The sequence below is a fragment of the Carassius auratus genome, linkage group LG48F (genome assembly GCF_003368295.1).
Source record: "Carassius auratus strain Wakin linkage group LG48F, ASM336829v1, whole genome shotgun sequence".
In the NCBI taxonomy this organism is placed as follows: Eukaryota; Metazoa; Chordata; class Actinopteri; order Cypriniformes; family Cyprinidae; genus Carassius; species Carassius auratus.
This window is the reverse complement of record NC_039300.1, coordinates 2,134,257-2,156,168: the sequence shown is the minus strand read 5'-3', so window position 1 is coordinate 2,156,168 and position 21,912 is coordinate 2,134,257. Positions and strand designations below refer to the sequence as shown.

General features: G+C 39.3%; 1 protein-coding gene across 2 annotated transcripts in view; it reads left to right on the top strand.

The window, feature by feature from the left end:
* LOC113068664 (protein kinase C and casein kinase substrate in neurons protein 1-like) overlaps positions 1-21,528 on the top strand; it is a 43,207-nt gene extending 21,679 nt beyond the window's left edge. Inside the window, exons 1-10 of one of the 2 annotated variants that reach the window (XM_026241471.1) lie at positions 912-1,101; positions 9,190-9,310; positions 12,682-12,838; positions 13,017-13,252; positions 13,584-13,727; positions 13,865-14,040; positions 14,458-14,578; positions 15,231-15,346; positions 16,665-16,861; positions 17,182-21,528. In XM_026241471.1, coding sequence (XP_026097256.1) covers positions 9,251-9,310; positions 12,682-12,838; positions 13,017-13,252; positions 13,584-13,727; positions 13,865-14,040; positions 14,458-14,578; positions 15,231-15,346; positions 16,665-16,861; positions 17,182-17,291 — 1,317 coding nt within the window. In that variant the 5' untranslated portion in view covers positions 912-1,101; positions 9,190-9,250 and the 3' untranslated portion in view covers positions 17,292-21,528. Of the gene's footprint in view, positions 1-911; positions 1,102-9,189; positions 9,311-12,681; positions 12,839-13,016; positions 13,253-13,583; positions 13,728-13,864; positions 14,041-14,457; positions 14,579-15,230; positions 15,347-16,664; positions 16,862-17,181 lie in introns of those variants that run through there. The other variant, XM_026241470.1, reaches the window with a different exon arrangement.
* Positions 21,529-21,912: the final 384 nt, after the last annotated feature.

Genomic DNA, 21,912 nt, shown 5'->3' with positions numbered 1-21,912 from the left:
GACAATAAATGAGTAACAAATAAGAGGGAAAAAGAGCAAACAGTATCTCTAATATTAATTATAACAATTATGTACAATGAAGAATATGTAAAATAACCAAATGAACCATTTGATGTGTATGGTGTAATTTAGTAATTTAGAGTAAAGAATGAACAATTCAGTGCTTCAGACTGTGGAGAGTATGTCTCTTGTAGTGCTGTATTTGGAGCAGACGAGAGGAAAGTGTTTCTCATCCTCAGTTTGATTCAGCTCACAGTGTTTGTATAATCACTCTTCTCTCTGTGTCCAGGATCTTTTATGTCTTCCTTTCTCTATTTCCAAATCATGATCACGGAGTCGATATTTTGAAAGGATTTGTCTTTATTTAAATTTTCTAAATGATAATAATTAGCATTTTGGTATTTCAGCGTGTAAGGGGTATAAGCCCAGGTCAGCGCTGCAGGCATTGCTAGAAGTACCTCTGTTTACACTTGGTGATTTAATTTGATCCATGTTTTAATTGGCAAAACCGTGGTTTGATGGCATTAAATGCCCCCCGTGCCTCTCATTCAGGGTCTTCACAGTCAGACTGAAGCCCCCTGATGCTGAGATCTCAGTGTAAGTGTAGCTGCTGCTGTGCTCCAGAACTGAACTGCTATCTGACCCTGGTTTGATCAAGGTCGACCGTCAGAGCCCACTCCTCACAGTACTGTTCTTTTTTTGACCGCACATTTACTGTTTATATGGATGATAACATCAAATGTTTTCCACCAATGCCAATTTGAAACAATCTTTATAGTTAACAATCCAGCCAAATAGAGTCGAAAGCGTCTCTCTCTCGTTCTCTCTAACTCTCTTTCTTTCTCTCTGTCTCTCTCTCTCGTTCTCTCGCTCCTCCCCGTTACCCCTCGTCTCATGCCGTCTAAGCCATTCAAGTGGAACACTGCAGGATTATCCTCTGCATGAGCTCCAGACGCACTCCACAACCAAGACCGCATAAGAAACAAGTACTGAACTAAAACAATAAACACTGCTAATATCACCGACCGGACCTGTGTAATCATATCTGGATTATTTTACTCTTAAAAATCCTACCATTGTCTGTGAATGGGTTCTCCGGTGGTAAGTCCATAGCTTGATTTATCAAAACAAAGAGCTGGATACTTTGTGCATGGAAGGTTTTTTGTCATTTGGAGTAGATTTATTTTGGGGCTAGTTATTAAAAATTTACATTAACAACAGCCTTACCAACTGTTAATAAGCAGCAGATAATTGTTTATTGAGACAAAGGGTGCCGTTAATAGATAGTTAATGGTAAGAATTGATCACCAAATGAAAGTGTGACCAGTAAATTATAGTTAAAAGTGTCCAGCATATGTGTGAAGTCTTACAGTACTGTGGTAAAAACCTCCTTTGTGTCTCATGAAGGTGGTTGAGAGTGAGTAGAGCTGTAATCTACACACAGAGAAACTGTCTGACGCTATTTGAAAAATCTCAATATCAGTATACCACTATAAATTACCTTTTTAGGTGCACTTACATAGCTAGATGATCCAAAACTCATAATCACACAATAATATAGCAGAAGATTCAGCGGTAACGCATGCTTTGCAGTAACAGCCTTTTCAAGTCAAGTCACCTTTCTTTATATAGCGCTTTAGCAATATAGATTGTAACAGAGCAGCTGAACAGCATTAAACACCTTATTTAGGAGCTCTTTTAGGCTGCTCTCTTTAGGGTGCGAGTGTGCTCATTATACCACTGTGCCAGACTGTTTTCCTTAGCCTTCCTTTAGCGTAAAGGAGCAACCGTATATAAAATGCTAAATTATGAGTCCATAATTTCTGTAACATCATCAAGTTGTTCTGAGTTTTTGGATGTGCTAAGGATGTGCTAAAAGAGATAGCTGTGGAAGCATTTCCATCAATATTGCTCCTCTGTATTGTTGGCAGTATAGCTGTGGTGTGGACTTCACTATTGTCAAAGAATTAGAATGATTAAGACTTTAAGTTGTAGTTAAGTTATCGTATAGTTATCATCCTTGGTGTAAACTGACCTTTATTATTTACTCTTATGGAATTACTTCTTAAGATACCTCTAGTGGAGACACAATGTCCTTCCACTTTGGTCCTCATAATCTGAATGAGTGAGAGCTGAATATGGACTCGCTGTTGAAATCATGAAATATTAATATAATTACTGAAACCCAACTGAACACAGTGCTATTCCTGATATTAAGTCAAGTGAAGTCAAGTCAAGTCACCTTTATTTATATACCGATTTTAACAATATAGATTGTAACAAAGCAACTGAACATCATTAAATAGGAAAATAGTGCAAATAATGCAAAAAGGCAGTTCATTATTGAATTAATTTATGTCATCATCCAGCTCAGTTCAATTTAAATAGTATCTGTGCAATCATTTGCAATCAAGTTGACGATATCGCTGTAGATGAAGTGTCCCCAACTAAACAAACCAGAGATAGCAAAGGCAAGGAACCGAAACTCCATCGGTGACAGAATGTAGAAAAAACCTTGGGAGAAACCAAGCTCAGTTGGGGGTCAGTTCTCCTCTGACCAGACGAAACCAGTAGTTCAATTCCAGGCTGCAGCAAAGTCAGATTGTGCAGAAGAATCATCTGTCTCCTGTGGTCTTGTCCTGGTGCTCCTCTGAGACAAGGTCTTTACAGGGGATCTGTATCTGGGGCTCTAGTTGTCCTGGTCTCCGCTGTCTTTCAGGGCAGTAGAGGTCCTTTCTAGGTGCCGATCCACCATCATGTATGGATACGTACTGGATCCGGGTGACTGCAGTAACCCTTTGATCTGGATACAGACTGGATCTGGTGGCTACGGTGACCTCGGAAATAAGAGAGAAACAGACTAAAATTAGTGTAGATGCCATTCTTCTAACGATGTAGAAAGTACATTGTGTGTTATGGGAAGTGTTCCTGGGGATTAGGGATCTCCCGCCAGCTGTTGATTTTAAAATTCTAGATATTATCAAATTGCCAGTTTTGAGAACGCAGTGGATGTGGAAGACTATAATGTAACAAGAGCTCATTCAAATACTGAGGTGCTAAACCATTCAGGGCTTTATAAGTAATAAGCAATATTTTAAAATCTATACGATGTTTCATAGGGAGTCAGTGCATTGTTGACAGGAACGGGCTAATATGGTCATAATTCCTGGTTCTAGTAAGAACTCTTGCTGCTGCATTTTGGACTAGCTGTAGTTTGTTTAATAAGTGTGCAGAACAACCACCCAATAAAGCATTACAATTATCTAGCCTTGAGGTCATGAACGCATGAATTAACCTGTGTGAAAGAAATGTGGCATTGAAGGGAAAGATTGCTATCAAATAGCACACCTAGGTTCCTAACTGATGACAAAGAATTCACAGAGCATCCTTCAAGTCTTAGACAGCATTCTAGGTTATTACATGCAGAGTTTTTTGGTCCTATAATTAACACAAAATTTAGCAGTAAGAAATTACTCCTCATCCAGGTTTTTATATTGACTATGTATTCCATTAATTTTTAAAATTGTTATGCTTCTGTGAGTGTCATCAGCATAACAGTGAAAGCTAACACCATGCTTCCTGATGATATCTCCCAAGGGTAACATGTAAAGTGTGAAAAGTAATGGCCCTAGTACTGAGCCTTGAGGTACTCCGTACTGCACTTATGATAGATATGATACTTATTCATTCACTGCTACAAACTGATGGTGGTAAGATAAGTACAAATCCTCACAGATACCATTTTTCTCTAAGAAGGAATATAATTGTTAGGATACTGCCTTTTCTAGTATCTTGGACAGAAAAGGAAGAATCGAGATCAATCTTTAATTAACTAGTTCTTTGGGGTCAATTTGTGTTTTTTTTGATGAGTTTGATGGTTTTGGGGACATATAATAATTCTTTACATTTATATAGCGCTTTTCTAGACACTCAGAGCGCTTTACATAGTCAGGGGGTATCTCCTCATCCACCACCAGTGTGCAGCATCCACCTGGATCCTATCCTAATGACAATGAGGAATTAATAATAGTCAGAAGAGGATCTATGACTTAGATGGTATAGGGTCTAACATACATGTTGTTGGTTTAGATGATTTGAATTTATACAATTCTTCCTCTCCTATAGTAGAGAATGAGTGGAACTGTTCCCCAGGAGATCTATAGTGCACTGTCTGATGCGATACTGTAGCTAATGGCAACATGGTTTATGGCTAATGTTGTAGTCTCTGTAAAGCCTTAATTGGCATTAAAACAAGTACACACAGGAGTTGTCACGCTAAAGAAGGTTTCAGAACAGCTCTGCTGGCCGGTAAAGTGGACAAAAGAACTGGCTAGGGAGTATTTGAGACCGGTGACAGGAGTGTTGCGCAGAGTCAATAAAGCTAGGTGAGGCTCATACCAGACTGAGCAGTTTTCAGCCTCGATTTGACAGTCTTTACGGCTCTCTCTGCCATGCCATTGGACTGAGGGAAATTTGGGCTGGAGTGTGTGATGTTGAAACCCCAGTCAAGAGCAAATCGAGCCATTTCAGCATTGGCAAATGGTACATGATCTGCAATCAGGGTCTCAGGCACACCATGTCTTGCAAACAATTTAAAAACAATGTGCTATCAGTGAGGCTGATGTTTTGTCTGACAACTTTAGGACTTCTGGATATTTAGAGAAATAGTCCACAATCAGAAGAAATGAACGTCCCTGTAAGTCAAAAATGTCAGCACCTATTTTCTGCCAGGGTCCCGTTGGAAATGGATGTGAGATAAGTGGCTCCTTTTGATTTTCAGGACGACTCTCTTGACAGAAACTACAGGCTTCCACCATCTGATGTACGGCTTCAGTGAGTCCTGGCCAGTAGAAGCATGGTCTGGCGTGTGCTAGAGACCGCTGTATACCCCCCTGATGTGCAGCATGAAGTCGTTTAAGCACTTCTGGTTGCAGTGCATGAGGTACGATGATGCGATCATCTTTCATGAGTAGCTCATCTTCTATGCTAATAGTGTGTCTGACTGGCCAGTAAGCTTGAGCAGCCAGTGGGACATTTTTCTTTCTGTCCGGCCATCCTTAGCTGCTGTTTCAGTTGAAGCTCAGGATCTGACTGTGTGGCTTGTTGGATCATATGCATGATGTTACCACAAGGTGATTCTCCATTCAGTGCATAGATGACTTTCTCTTCACTCAGGTCTAGACTCTCCATTGCATCAGACCAGATGTATGCTCTGGACATCGTGTCAGCGATATGCATCTGGTTGTAAACAATGTGGATGTCATACCTTTGTAGCTGGAGCAGCATTCTTTGAAGGCATGCTGGTGCTGCGCCTATGGGTTTGGAGAATATCACCTCAAGTGGTTTGTGATCCGACTGAGCTCTAATGGGTACACCGTAAACATGCTGGTGGAACTTTCTCAGAGTGAAGACTATGGCCAGTAGCTCTTTTTCTATCTGGGCATAGTTCTTTTCAGCGGCAGATAGCTCTCTCGAAGCATATGCAATTGGTTGCTGTTGCTGCATTAGAGCGGCCCCCAAGCCGTCTTTTGAGGCATGTGCCTGCACTTCTATTGGCTCCTTTGGGTTGAAATGTCCAAGGACAGGTACAGTTGCTATGGCTGTTCTGAGTTTTTCAAGTGCTAACTGCTGTTCAGGATGCCATTGCCAGTCTATGTCTTTCCTTAGCAACAGCCTGAGTGGTGCAGTGAGGGTGGCTTCATTGGGAATGAATTGCGACAGGTAGCGTGTCATACCTAGCAGACGTTGAAGGGAATTTCTGTCAGTGGGAGGGGAAAACTGCACCTTTGAGATTGCACCTTTGAAAATCAAGACCTTGGCCTCATCAGGCTTCACTCCATCAGGGGTGATTAAGTGGCCTAGGTAAGTCACCTCATTGACCATATACTGCAACTTGTCTTAGTTGAATCTCACATTTAGACTCAACGCTCTGTTCATCACTTTCTCTAGGATGACATCATGCTCTGCTTTGGTGAATGCCGCTATGAACATGTCATCAGCCACCATGAAAACACCTTAAATGTCCCCAAAGCTTTCTGAGTTCAAGCGCTGAAATACCTAGCTCGCTGACTTTATGCCAAAAGGCATGTGATGAAAACGGTACATGCCCCACGGCGTGTTGAAAGCACAGAGATCTGCTGACTCCTCATCTAGTTGAATCTGCCATTAGCCGTCCTTCTCATCCAGGATGGTGAACAACGTTTTGCCGGCTAGCTTACTCCATATGTCCTCCAGAGTGGGAGTATTGTAGTGGTGGCAGAGTATGGCCTTGTTAAGGTCTCTGGGGTCCAGGCAGACTCTCAGTGTGCCGTTCTTTTTTCTGTAATGCAGAGACTGCTAATCCATGCAGTAGGTTTAGACACTTTGCTTATTAAACCCCTTTTCTCCAAGTCATCTAGTGTCTCTTTAAGTCTGTCATGGACTGCATATGGTATCTTCCTGCAGCCGTGTGTTACCGGAGGAATGGACAGGTCAGTGTGAATATGGTGCAATCCTGGAAACTGGCCCAAACCTTGAAACACTGATGCACAGCGGCTGAGAAGCTCAGTTTTTGTGGCAGGTGATGACGGGGCGAGAGCGTCTACTTTTCTTATGAGGTCCAACTGCACACATGCCTGTCTCCCCAGTAGGGCTATATCTGATGCTGTAGTCACAAAGAACATCATGTCAGTTGTTTTATTGTTAGCATGCACATGTAGTTAAACAACACCTTCTGGTTTGATGCGGGTGGCTCCATACGACACAAGCACTGTGTTTGTCTTTTGGATGTTCACAGGAACCTGAAGCTGATCAATGATTTTCTTTGGAATGACATTTGCTTCGGCGCCCGCGTCGAGCTTGAAATCGACAACTGTGCCTGCTATACTCAGTTTTGTGTACCAGCCAGTATCTGATGTGTTTGAGTATACTACCAAACCACAAACAGTGCGTCTATTCCAGATGCGCCTATTCCATCTCAGTATCTATGTCAATCGCGTCCATTTTGGCTTTAGATTTGCACACTAGTGCAAAGTGGTTCTCTTTGCCACATTTTTTACATACTCCATTATAGGCAGGGCACTGCGTTGGCATGTGAATGCATCCGCATTTGCCACAATTTTTTTAATGTGCTCTAGTTGGCGCTGTCATTTGTTTGTGCACTGCCGGTTTATTTGTTCTCCATTTAGGCTGCTGACCATTTTTTGTGAGGGCATGCACAAATTGTGTTTCTGATGGTGCTGCCATAGCTGTATATTGTGCCCTCGTGCCTTCTTTAGCTCTGCACATGTCAATGGCTTTTGAAAGGGTTAACTCGTTAACCAACGTTGGCTACCAGCCATACAACAGTGGGTCATACCAACTACACAAACTGTTCATGTCTGCGGTGTAACATGGGGTTTCATCAAAATTATGGGTTTTAATGACATGATTCATGGGCAATTCTAATTCAATCAGTAAGACTGTATGTTGATGCAAAATAACTAGGTAATCTAACAGTGGGCTGAGCAAAATAAAGTTTAAAATGTAAGAACTGATTCAGTGTAAACGGTTCATAGTCTAATAAGTTTTGTTTAGTGTACAGTTGCTGTTGTTCATGAAGAAAATACCTTTTTAAGAAATTAATATAGAAATTCTCAATAAACCATCCATTTATGTTCAATTATGTATTTTTCTTAACCTTTCTGGTAATGAATTACTGTTCAGTGATTCAAGTCTTTTTTGTAGGGCAGACATCATTAATGCTTTTTTATGTTAAATGCTTCATATTACTTGGCTATTATAAAGCCACGATGAAACCTGAAGACTCTTGCCAGATGGCTGTCTGTGTCATTATGGGTCCTCTGTTGTGCTCAGTATGTGTCATCAGACATCGTGGGCTTAAGGAATTTGGGTTTTTAGAAACTGGGTTAAAGACTCATTAAACATGTTCACTTTCCCATTGCTCAGGGGTCCAGGTTTACTGTGATATCAATCTATTTATATTTGTCTCAGCTATACTTCTAGCTTTGTGAAGCCCATGGCTAGTAGAGCAGGTCACACAGGTTCTGGTTTATTGATGTAAATCTTTTTCACAGTATACACAACTTTTTTTTTCCCGCTGATAAAGAATTTGTGGTAAATGTGTTAATGAAGTAGCAGGAAGTAAACTTTTAAAAAGTATTTAGTATGGAAATAATTAACTTTGCATGTAGAATATTGTCTTGACTATGAACTGAATGTAATGTTTTTTTGAATATTTAGTTGCATATTATTTGCAATATGAATGTTGCAAATGGTTTCCAAAATGAAAATGTATTCGTTTAAATTTATACGAAATGCAATTAGTTGAAATAAAAAGTGCTTGTTTCATCTTCATTTGCAACTTCATGATTATTGTATTGTATTAATCTACAATATTCATGATTTCTATAGTCTTTTTTAAGGTTAAAGTGTACAATTTAGTACATTTGAAATATATGACCTCTAAAAGTAATATTGGGGAAAACATTACTGTTAAAATAACTTTACATGCACTTTAGTATGTCAGTCAAGACATTAAAATAAGTGTTTTTAATGTAAAATAACTGCTTTAAAACATGGCAAAAGATTAATTTGGCATTATTATAAGTGCTCTTTTTAAATGTAAAAACATATTTTGAATATTTAAGAAACAATCATGAAAATGTCTCTTGAAATACACTTAAGCAATCATTTATCTCATTAATATTATATATGCAAAACATTTTTTAAATACTTTCTACATTTAAAGGAAACTACAAGTGCACATTCATTATAACTAAGCACACTTCCTTTTCACAAGCAAATGCATAAATGTCAAAGAAACCGTCTCTACTTCATTTTACCTCTTGACTGTCTGATTTCTAAAAGTCCTTGTATGATTTTTTCAATAGACTCTGATAAACAATGTTGAGGCTCATGAAGTGTTCTTCATCTTGAACTATGACTGAGCATCATCACTGATAACATTGTGTTGTTAGCACTGCGTTGTTCATTCTGCTGCTAACCAATATATTGCATACTAGCATAATATATTCTAATATTTGGCTTCTTTATTTTGAATATGACCACCTAGTATTTTATAATTTCAGACAGATGTTTTGTGAAAATTGAGCTTATGCTTTTTTTCAAATGAATTTGCCAGTTTTGATATTTCATTCTCAAGTGCAATTGCATTCATACATTAATTTGTCTCTGTCTCTTTCTCTTTAGTGCTTGAGGAAGTCCGCTTTTCTGCAGACGTGCACAGTATTGCCTCACATCACCCAGCACCATGTCTGGCTCTTACGATGAATCCGCTGTTGCTGATGAGGCCATGGACAGCTTTTGGGAGGTACAAAGACCACCATTTCCTTCCTTTAAATGTTGCATTGCTAAGTTATTCAGCCGGTCATCAATAGTTGTGTTGTTTTTTAGCCAGCTCTGGTTGGAAAACAGGAGGATGCTGTGTTCACAGTATCTCAATCTGCCAGAAAGCTCTCAATGAGCTCTATTTAGATGACACTGTCGGCTCCTGTGATGTTGCCAGAGCTCTTCACATCACCCTTTATGAGGCTCTGGCAGCACTACAATCTTAACATCATGTCAGTATTAGGTCAAAGTAATGGCATATTCAATCAGTGCTCAGTTAGCGATGTAGACCAAGATTTTAGTGTGTTTTTGAGCAGTTTTAAGTAGATTCTCCAGCACAAGGTCTATTGAGTTCCAGAGCAGCACCTGCATCCTGACTATAGTCTGAAAGCATTGGAAGTGCCAGATTCACGTCTGACTTATATGGGTTTTTATTTACAGGCTTATATGACTCATCAGAGCTTGTGTGAAGGTCAGTGTAACTGAACATGAGATATAACCTGACTAGAAGAAGGACTTTAATCTAAAGGCTGTTCAGAATGGAATATTACACTGTAAAATGTAATAAGTTGAGTATACTTAGAAAACAACTGAAACTAATTGCCTTAAAATGTTCACAAAAAGTAGTTCATTATTTTTTAGTTGATACAGCTTAACACAACTTTGTATAGGTAACCAGAATATGAAGGTAATTCGTAACTTAATTTGATAAGTTAAAAAAGAACTGACTCAAACACAAAGAATTGTTTTTCATGAAAATAATGAAAACAAGTTTTATGTTAAAAACATAACATAAACATTTTTTTTTTTATTTACCATCGACTGGTTAAAGGGGGGGTGAAATGCTCGTTTTCACTCAATATCCTGTTAATCTTGAGTACCTATAGAGTAGTACTGCATCCTTCATAACTCCAAAAAGTCTTTATTTTTATTATATTCATAAGAGAAAAATAGTATGTACCGATTTTTCCCGGAAAAACACGACCGACTGGAGGCGTGGCGTGTGGGCGGAGCTAAAGAATCACGAGCGCCAGTAGGCTTTTGCGTTGAGAGCGTTTGGAAGCTGTGACATTACCGTGAGGAAAAAACCAACCAAAACAAACCATGGCTAACAGTCAGATTCAGCGTTTATTTATGATCCAGAATCAGATCCAGAGGCTGAAACTGAACGAGAGCAGCAGCAGCAACGACTCGCTCCAAGCGGGGGCTCGAACCCGGGTCTCCGATGGGAGGCAGACGCACTAACAAGAAGGCAGAGATATTTGAAGCAGTTTTACTCACCGCCTGCGGTTCCAACACACGATCGTGACCCTTTTTCGTTGGGATTGCATCATCCTTAAGAAATAAACGATACGCAAATCCGTCGTCAAACTGGGCCTTGTTTGTAAAACAAGCATCTTCGAAATGCAGGGAACAAACACGAACACTTGCACAACTCCGTTGATGCTCTGTAAAAATAAACTCCATCCACTGGTTCCTTAATGCTGTTTCTCTTTTGGTAATCTGTGCAGGGTTGTCTTGCCCTGGCAACCAAAAACACACTTCTTTTGTGACATTTCGCGACGCTCTTGCTCTGATCAGTGATTGTCTGTGCACAGCCTCTCTCTGCTCTGCTATACGGGAGCGCGCGCTCTTCCGGCAGAAGTGCCCTTAGGACCCATATAAGGAAATTACGCTCCATCTAACGTCACACAGAGCCATACTCGAAAAAAAACTTTCCGAAACTTGTGACAAACCGGAAGGAGTATTTTTGGAACAGAAATACTCCTTCAAACGTACAACTTAATTCTTGAAACTTTGTCCATGTTTAGCATGGGAATCCAACTCTTTAACAGTGTAAAAAACTCAGTATGCATGAGATAGCATTTCACCCCCCCCCCCCCTTTAATATTTACAACAAACCTTTGGCCTAGTGTTGCTTTGGTCTGAACACAAACTGCAGAAAGTGCTGAATGAAAATGTAAGTCCACTGTCTGACAGCAGGTGGCGCATATGGAACAGCCGAAATAAAACTGTTTCCTGGTAACCGCTGTAAACAAAGCAGTGCTGCACTTATAAACACTGCTTTATTATGCATTTCACTTGCGAATATGAAAAGAAAATGCCATCAAAACTTTTCTGAATATAAGCGGTTTCCCCCAATGGATTCATACAATTCATTCAATCATGCATTTCTCTCAGCAGTCTGCCTTAATGCAGCCAAAACGAAAACAAAACGAAACCTACTCTGCGTGAGACTCTTTCTAACTTTGCTTAAGGCTGAGCAGTTCAGTATTTACCGTGAGTTTTTCCAGTCCTTATGATCAAACACAGATTTAATGATGATTAAAATGCGAAATGGGATAATTAAAATAACCTCAAGTCAGCACAGATATATGATTTGCATTGGATGGGTGGGACACCCGTCTATATTTGCTCACTCTGATTAGATGAAAATTATGTCTTGGAGAGCGCCCTCCAGTCAGGCCATGAGCTTCTGGTAGCTTTCCAGTGATGTGTTGGAGACCCCTGCACCATATACTGCCCTATAGAGCTTTATGTCAGTATTTTTCAGCATTTGACAATATTCAATCATTTTAAGTATTCAGATAACCTGTATTGTTTATAAGGTCCTGTTGACATAACTGCAGTGAGGACACATCATCCAGGATTAGAGCTGGAGGAGTGCTCGGACACAGAGCTGTGGCAGTCATTGCGTAACTTCACATGCACCAGAATGAATGAATCCCATCCCCCTCTTATCACCCGCTCTCTTTCCTTTCTGAGGCCACCTGCAGGCACCAGGGCAATGGTGCACTGTATAGTGTTCCTATATGAGTAACTCCAAACATTTTGGGGGAAAAGGCCATGATTATATGTGACCCTGTCTGTGAAAACCCAGCTAGTGTCATTTTTTGTTGATTTATTGTTCATAAGGTAAAGAACTTTCTGTGAAAAAGTAACATTGATATCTTTATTACTGACTAAGACCATGTCAACGATTGAAATCATAGTGACATTAATGGTTGAAATCAAAGATTTAGATTTTGAGACTAGCCTGGATTTCACAGAAAGATTCACATATTATCATGTTATGTGTTTGTGTATATTCAGTTGTAATAATATTTCACAATATTACCATTTACTATATTTTTCATCAAATAAGTAAATGCAGTCTTGGTGAGCAGAAGAGACTTCTTTTAAAAACATTCAAAATATCTTAGCGACCCCAAAGTGTTAAATGGTAAGCATATCTGTTTCATCAGAGCAGTACTAAAAGCAAATTTCCAGAATATCATCTTGCTGATTGTACATGGGTTATGTAAACGTTTGAGCAGAATTGTGTATCAAGGTCTGTGTAATATGATTTCTTAGGTGGGAAATTATAAGCGCGCTGTGAAGAGAACTGACGACGGTCATCGACTCTGCAATGATCTGATGAGCTGTCTTCAGGAGCGTGCCAAGATCGAAAAGTCCTACAGCCAGCAGCTCACCGAATGGTCCAAAAGGTGGAGGCAACTGATCGAGAAAGGTCCCAAATCTACCGCTTCTTTCTTCATCCTCAAGAGTTTTTCAAGCAGTTATTTACATTTTCAGAACTGTTTCTGGAAAAAGCCACCTGTGATGTAAAGCATGCAAATAAAGTAGCAATCTCAGTATATTATTATATGCATTCCTGATTGTGTGTGTGTGTGTGTGTGTGTGGCCAGGGCCTCAGTACGGCTCTGTGGAGCGGGCCTGGTTAGCCATGATGACAGAGGCCGATAAGGTGAGTGAACTTCATCAGGAGGTGAAGAACGGTCTGATGAACGAGGACGTGGAGAAGGTGAAGAACTGGCAGAAAGACTCCTACCACAGACAGATAATCGGTGGCTTCAAGGAAACCAAAGAGGCAGAGGAGGGCTTCAAGAAAGCCCAGAAACCCTGGGCCAAGAAACTCAAAGAGGTACAAATAATACGTTAATTCTGTACCTTCATGGGATGATTCCAGTAATATACATGTAAATGATGCATATCAGTAATTTAAATGCATATTTAATATTCAGCTGATGTATTAGGCTTACATTATGTTTACATAGTCTACTTTTATGATACTTTAAAGTATGTAAAGCCTGGAAGGATGCAAGCTGGTTTGGAACAACTCTTGAGAGCATTGTAGCGTCCTGAGAACTGAGCCTGACTCTGTTATAACAGTCAGTTAAACTAACCCTTCTCTAAGCTTCATCCGTTCATTTGCAGCATTGTGCTTAGTTAAAGTGTTGCATGTCTGGCTGCAGATGGAGACGGCGAAGAAGACCTATCACATGGCATGTAAAGAGGAGAAACTGGCTGCAGCGCGTGAGGCAGATGCGTCCGCGACTCCCGACCAGCAGAAGAAGCTCCACGAGAAGACTGAGAAATGCAAACAGGACGTGCAGAAGGTGCGCGAAACTATGATGAAACACATTCAAGTATTTGCTCTAAATGCTCTTGCATTGGTACCTTTGCTCAACTTAGCTTCGTGTTCTTTTTTAATGTTGACTGTGTCCCATGCTGTGTGTTTGTGTGTGTGCTGCAGGCGAAGGAGAAGTACGAGAAGTCTCTGGATGAGTTGTCGAAGTGCACACCTCAGTACATGGAGTCCATGGAGCTGGTGTTTGACCAATGCCAGCAGCACGAGGTCAAGCGCCTCACCTTCCTCAAAGAGGTCCTCCTGGACATCAAACGTCACCTAAACCTCACCGAGAACCAAAAGTCAGTGTGAACCCCAGAATCACAAAGAGAATAGTTTGAGACCAAAACGAAATCCAGATCTCATTTGTGATCAAATGATCTGAGCTGCTCACATTCAATTAACAGCATTGTTCTTTTAAAGTCTGTCAATTGTGTATTTTTTAATTTTAGGTAATAATATAGTCTCTTGAAGCACACAGTAGTGATTTGGTGATGTAATATAAGTCATTATACACTGACATGGTGTGTTCATGAACGTAAAAGCTGTCTATTTAATGTCAGTTACTTTGAATGAACCCAGTGGCTCATGTTTCTTGCGCAGTGATCAGCAGCTCACTGGAGTGAGAGCAATACAGTTGTCTAGTTTATGTTTAGTCTAGTTTAGGTGTACTTGTCAGAGCCCACTCATGAGTTTGTGTGTTTTGTTTCATGTTCTAGCTATTCGTCCGTGTACCGTGAGTTTGAACGCACCATTCTGGCCGCCAACACACAAGAGGATCTCAAGTGGTTCAGTAATAATCACGGTCCTGGCATGCATATGAACTGGCCCCAGTTTGAGGTACACAAACTTTAATGAACAAAAAAAAAAAAAAAGGCTTTATCCGTCTTGTGGCTTTTTAAGGTTTCTGGGTTTATTTAAAAGATACAGGAACCAAGGGTTAATTGCTGCATGTCAAAGTAGTCACAATATTTTAAATCCCAGTACGGCTTTAATCAAAGGGTTAATTGCATGATTTCTGCCATCTAGAAGTTGATTTTCTTAAACCATTTTTTTAAACTATGTTAAATTATATAAAAAAATGGGTTGCACTTTATTTTACAGTGCGTTTACTTACATGTACTTATAGTGTACTTACAGTGTATTTATCTAAGAAAGTTTTGGTAATACAAGGTAACTACATGGGCTAGGGTTAGGTTTAGGGGTAGGTTCAGGGTTAGTACCTAGTTATTACATAGTTATTGTAATTACTATAATAAGTACATAGTATGTACATGAGGAACAGGACTGTAAAATTAAGTGCTACCAAAACATGTTCCAAAACTAGCAACACAGATTAATCGATCAATTAACTAAAACTATCATATTCTCTTCTTTAGTGTGTACACTGGCATGTTAAATGAACTTATTTTTTTCCTGAAAAAAAAAGGGAATGTTCAGTTGGTGTTTATAGTGAAATACTGATTTTCTTTTCTGAATGTGCTCCTCTCAGGAATATAACCCAGAAGCCACCAATGCTGTTGCCAAGAGAGAAAAGAAGAAGCCAGATGGAGTCGCTCCTGCTACTCCGAACACAGAGCATGCAGGTCAACCAGGAGACCGCGGCAGGTCAGACATCATCCCTGCCTTCCCAGCGCACTCTCCTTTATCTACAGTGACCTTTTCTCTTTTTAGAGGAAGATTGCTGTCATCTTCACGCTTTAAATAAAAGGATTCTGTGGAGTTCAACAGAGAACTCTATTCTGAAAAAAAAAAAAAAAAAAAAAAAACTACAAAAAAGAAACATTCTGCCTGTACAGGGTTCCTGAGTTGAGTTGACTATAGGAATAAAAACAACCTAAGAATAAAAGGTTGTAGGTATCATTGTGCAGAGTTATATAAATATAAAACTATATTTTTAGTCATTGCCCAATATTCAATCTCAGTATTTATATAATGGTTCTGAGAAGGCTTAAAAGGGACATTGGATGGCCATTCTCCACAAGTTGGTGTGATTCTCTAAGGTCGTCATGAAATGTCTGTCTGTAACATACTTTGGTTAAAATTGCTCAATGGTCGTGTAAAACAACAGATTTATCTTGTCAAAAACAGCTCTGTTCATAGTGAGCCATTTTTGTGCATGTCTCTTTAAATGTTAATGAGCTCTGCTGACCCCGCCCCTCTCCTCTGTGGGGCATAGGTGTCAGTTGCTGCCTTGGACTCCATATATGGTTTTGAGGTGGTCTTATTCAAATATATTTACGTGGAAACCTGCTGCAGATTGAAATGGATTTGGCGGTTTCAGACTCAGCAGCCAATAACGAAATTTATATATATATATATATATATATATATATATATATATATATATATATATATATATATATATATATATATATATATATATATATATATATATAATTTGATATCTCTTTTATTTCAGTAATAACAGCCCTGTCTTAAAACTATGATGAACACCTTATAGCAAATTATCAACATGATTTTCAGGACTTTTAATTTGACTGAACGGATGCATTATAAATCATGATATTTAAAACATTTAATTTTATTTGTAATTTTGCCAGATATTTTATGCATGCCCTGTGGTAATTAAATAGCTGTTTTTTATGTACTTTGGCAGGGGTTACACTGGACGCTTAATCTAAATGGACAAAGTAAAAGCACTTAAAAATGATCGTAGTGTTCACAGTATTGTGCAAATTTAAATCTCAAGTAAAAACATCATGTATTGTGACCATTCATTATAATTCAGCCCCAGAGCACTGATTGATTGATTGATTGAGACATGATGCACATGGTTATCCAAATGGCCAAACTTCAAAAGTTCTGTTGGCTGTAAAACTTTAATTTATAGCTTTACGAGTGCACAAACTAAGGTGGAACGGGTTGTTCCTGCTAACAGCACGTGTGCCCTGTGTTTGACTAGTGTGAGCAGCTATGAGAAGAACCAGGCGTACTCCACTGAATGGTCAGATGACGAGCAGCCCGCGGGGTACTCGGGGAACGAGACCAACGGCGGAGCGAACTCTTTCGAGGAAGACTCCAGCAGCAGAGGAGGAGTGCGGGTGCGAGCCCTCTACGACTACGAAGGCCAGGAGCAGGATGAGCTAAGCTTCAAAGCAGGTGAAGGACAGCAAAGCAGAATAAATGATGGAAGATCATCACTATATCATTAAACTGTTTCACAATTCACTCACCCTCCACTTGTTCCAAACCGGTATGAGTTTCTCTCTTCTGCTGAACACAAAAGAAGATATTTTGGAAAATGTCAGTATCCGAACAGTTGATGGGCATCATTTACTCCTATCAACTGTTCGGACACTAACATTTTTCTAAATAACTTCTAGGGTTCATGTAAATGATGAATGATGACATCCACACACGATGATGTTTTGACTATACGGTGGGTACTGTGTGTCAGTTAGACTCTGTCTCACCCACAGGTGATGAGTTAACAAAGATCGAAGAGGAAGATGACCAGGGCTGGTGCAGGGGGCGTCTGGACAGTGGCCAGACAGGCTTATACCCGGCCAACTACGTTGAGGAAATCTGATCACCCGACTGGAGGACAACACACGTTTGAAGGCAGCTCTGATTGTCCGATCGATCGACACGGCAGAAAATGCCAAAGACTTAACGTGAACGACTTTCCCTGAAGATGTGCAATGCAGTCTTGTTTAAAATCCAAAAATCTTAGTAAAGAAAACCACACTGTATATATTGATCGTATCTGGGAGGAGAGGAAGAGCTTGCTCACTACTAATATCTATTTGCAAATATTTAAAAAGTATATACATACATACAAACGAACAAATAAATGACCCGTCAGTTATGCAAGTACAGGCTACACACATTATATGTGCAGATTAAATGTTATTTGAAATTCTATTACTGACATTAGCATAATATCCAGCTGAACAGATATCCATGTGGCCACGCTGCTGTATTTGAGTTCAAAGTTCATCAAATGGAGTCAGTGTGCAGTTATGGGGTACTCGTCCAGTGTCACGTGTTAAACAGAAAATGACTCACAACGGGCTATTCGGTTTTTCTCTTACTCTCACCACCGGTCTATGCCTCGTTGCGCTGATTGTTATATTAGGTATCGTTCTCTTGATGTCTGTGTCTTTATGCATAGCAGCATGTGCTATGGAGCATGTAGCCGTTGATTCCTCAGGCCATCTGTACTGTATACAGTTCCCACAGTGACCACAGAGGGCAGCAGACTCATGTTAACCTCTCACCTGGAAGTGAAGGCAGTCTCAGGCTATGTTCAGAACAGAATACTACCTAAGCAGCAGTATGGACACCGCAGACTATTATTGAAGATAGCATGTGAACAGAATCATGCAATAGACCTCCGTCAGGGTAGTGTATTTAAACCGAGGCTGTGAGGGACTCAAAGTACAGTGTGTTCAATGGATTGATTTGGTGTTTAACAACATGTTTACGAGAAACATTCAGTAGACAAAACTTCAAAGTGTTTTGAAAGTTGTGATTTGGCAAAATGACATGATCTAGGACCTTTATACAGTGTGTGTCACTGTAAAGACTGTACGTCTATCCCTCACAGCTTCGTTAAACTCAGCGTGGTGTCTAACCTGGCTAAGATCTATTATTGCATGCAAGTGGCATCCAGGTATCATGACATAATACAATCAGACACTTCAATTGAATTATTCAAAGCTGTGGTTTTCATTCATCAAGCTGCACATTGCATAACGGGGTCCGTGCTATGTTGTAAATAAACGAAATCATCCAGGTATTCCGTGCATTTATGAACTTTGTGTACTTTACCCAGTATGCATATGATAAGCAAGCATGATGTTCTGAACATAGCCCAAAATGTCTAACTGGTTGATCATTGTCATCTCTTGTTCTCAAAATCATGTTAAAGAAGGTCTTGTACAAGCATTATCTATATTTGGCATCTGTTCATGGTCACCTCTTGATACCAAATAAGGTTCTTCAGATGGACATGAATGTTTCCTGTGCTTTATTTGGGCTAAATCCATCAGTGAATTTCACACCTGTACATCCACACGCATCGAGCTCAGAAGCTACTGTTATCTATATTCACAACTGATTCTGTGTAGTTTCATGGCCTGTTAACTAAGAGCGTATAAAAATCTTTCTGAAATACTAACTAAAATAAAAGCTGAAACATGGTGCCAAACTATGATTTGCAGGCAACATACTGATCAGTGAGCCAAAAAGTATTTGGACACTTTAAGGGATAGTTCACCCATTCATTTACTCTCCCTCAAGTTATTGCAAACCCTTTGTTTCTTTCTTCTGTTGAATGCAAAAAAGAGCACATTTTGAAGGACATGTATAACCAAACAATTAACAGTAGCTACTGACTTCCATAGGCATCATAGTCAACTGTTTGGTTACACACATCCTTCAAAGTATCTTATGTTTGGAACAACTTGATGGAGAGTAAATGATGACAGTTTCCATTTTTATATTAAAATATGTATCAATCCTAGCACAAGCACACTTTTCAAGCATACATTTCACAAAAAGTAGTTATAGGTTTGTCGGCTAGATGGTTAAAACCGTGTGCAGGATTTTTATTTAAGTGGGACTCAAGTGTCCAAATACTTTTTGGGAGCCCTTTGTTTTTATTCCTCTCACTGCTGAAGTCTGATATGATGGTAAGCTATGATTCTGATAATACAAGCCGTGCTTCTCACGTGCCTGTTATTCAAGTTTGTTTCCAGGTGGCATCACTCAAAAGAAACTGTGAATATATGGATGTGCATCGCTCATGGAGTTTAGTATGGGAGTGAAAAATGAATAATACATTCAGAGGAAAGATCCCCCAGCACCTTTGTGATTTGTCTAAAACTGTTCAGTCTAGAAAAAAAGAAAAGCGAGAAAAAAAAAGACCTCGGATTGTTAAAATATTCTGTAAAATGTACACAAAAAGAAGTACGAAGGGTACACATATCGGGCTTGTGGTATTGGGGAGTATCCTCTTCATTATAATCAGTGTGTATGAGTTGTTTATGTATAGAAAATAATAGTGTTATTGTAAATGTTGGGTAACTACAGATCAACGCTTTGAAAAAATAACACTGTAATGCTCTATAGGTACCATATTGTATTAATTTGGTTTTGACTGCGATGAAATCACTATGTACCATACCTGTATAAATGCGTGTGGGTCCACGCCGTCATATTTGTATATGATGATGTAATTTATTAAGATTATATTCTACCGTAACTGTACAACTGTGTTGAGTAGAAACAAACACCTAAGTTGAGAGAGTAAAGAGCGTGTAATGTAAATGCTATTTTTAATGTTTATTTGTACTTTATGCAAATGAAGGGATGAAGGTTTATGTTGTGAATGTTTCTCTTGCAGTGTAGAGGATGTGTGTGTGTGTGTGTGTGTGTGTTCATAGTTAGTTGATGTAGATCGACCTCCTTGCTGGTGTAGTGCCTCCTCATCCATAACATAATGTTCATTTATATATGCATAAAGTTAATGATGATGAACATGATCAAAACAATGTCAAAAACCTGATTTGAAGTTTTTGTGCTAATGTCAATATTGCAATTTTAGTTTTTGAACGAGAAAACATGTTCGTTGAGAAAAAAACTTGCAAAATGTGTGCCCCATTTTTTTTGTGTGTGTATGAAATCGTCACATTGAGAAGTTTAAATTAGTTTCTTCTTTTAGCAAAATACTTGATATGCTTTCAGTTGTATTTTTTAACAGTTCATTTGGAAAGCTTCATATTAGTGTAAAGCACCTAATTAGAAATTATTGCACAACATTTGCACTTTTCACAATGCACATCGTCCCAAAGCAGCTTTATAGACAGATGTTTTCTTAGGAAGACGACACTGGGAGGAACCAAGACTCTGTCAAGGAAAGGTTGTTTCACAGTGGATTACTGTATATTTGAGATACTTCATCAAGACGTATTTCTTAAAAATCTAATCCATGAAGTAAATAATGGAAAGTTAGTAGGGACCTGTATCGGATGAGCTACAGGAACAGAAAAAACTGGGATGGCAAATGTCCATGAACCACATAATACATAAAATAAACACTTAATAATTGGTTACTGTAAGCTGAAAACCATCATCAGCAGGAAGTGGATGATCATTCTGGGTCATCTTTTGTATTAATTTGATGCTGGCTTGCTCTCTCCGACCTTGTAAATCAGGTCAATCAGTAAAGTAAGGTGCTAGCAATGCCTGAATCATGGGTTCCACCTCAGGTAATGAACATGACTTTAAAATACCATATTTTAAATGCAATGCTGGTTGCTTTGTCTAAAAGTAAATATAAACATAAAAGCCCTTGAGCAGGTATCTTCTCCTGATCAGGTAATAATAATAATAAAAATAATAATAGATACATGTGTTCTTTTCTTTTCTTTAAGTCAGCTATAGGTGGACATTACATTTACTTGCAAGACATGCAATATGCCAAGCTTAGGTTATCAACATTAAACAGTTAAATGTGTCACTGTTGCTTCTTGTTTGGAAGGGTGAAAATAACAGTATATTTGTATCAGTTATGTTAACAGTTATTAAATCAGATACAGATAGTGTCATGCCCCGGACTGGTTTTGTTGTGTTTTCCCTCCCCATGTGTTCCGTGTACCAGTTAATTGACTCATTCCATGCACCTGTGTTCCCCTGATTGCCCTGAGTTGAAAAGCTCTGTTCAGTTTGTTTTTGTTGGGTTTACTTATTGGATGTTGTGTGTTTCCCGTGTTCCTGTTGTGGATTTTCCCATGTGATTAAAGCATTAAAGACTGTTGGACGTTTCTTTGTGTCTCCATCGTTCTTACCACAGCATCTTCACGACAGAAGACCCAACACTAAACAGTTACCTCCATGTGTCTACACATCCATTTTTGTTTCCCATTTTCTCTCAGTGTTTTTATTTCCATTGTGTTTCACTGGATGGATGCCCTTCTTCACCCCGAATACCTCCTCCTCCTGCTGGAGCAGGGGGACAAAGCTCTCAGGGACCATACTAGACTGTTGTTTGCTGCTAGAACACACCACCAGCTACCCGGACGATGGGCTCTGTGTGTTCTTCGTCACCAGTCTAAACACTGAGTGCAGAGCGCTGTCGTCCAAAGATTGTCCTCGAGGATTTTGCCGCGTTTGTGGAGTGGATTCTGGTGAGATACGGATCACCT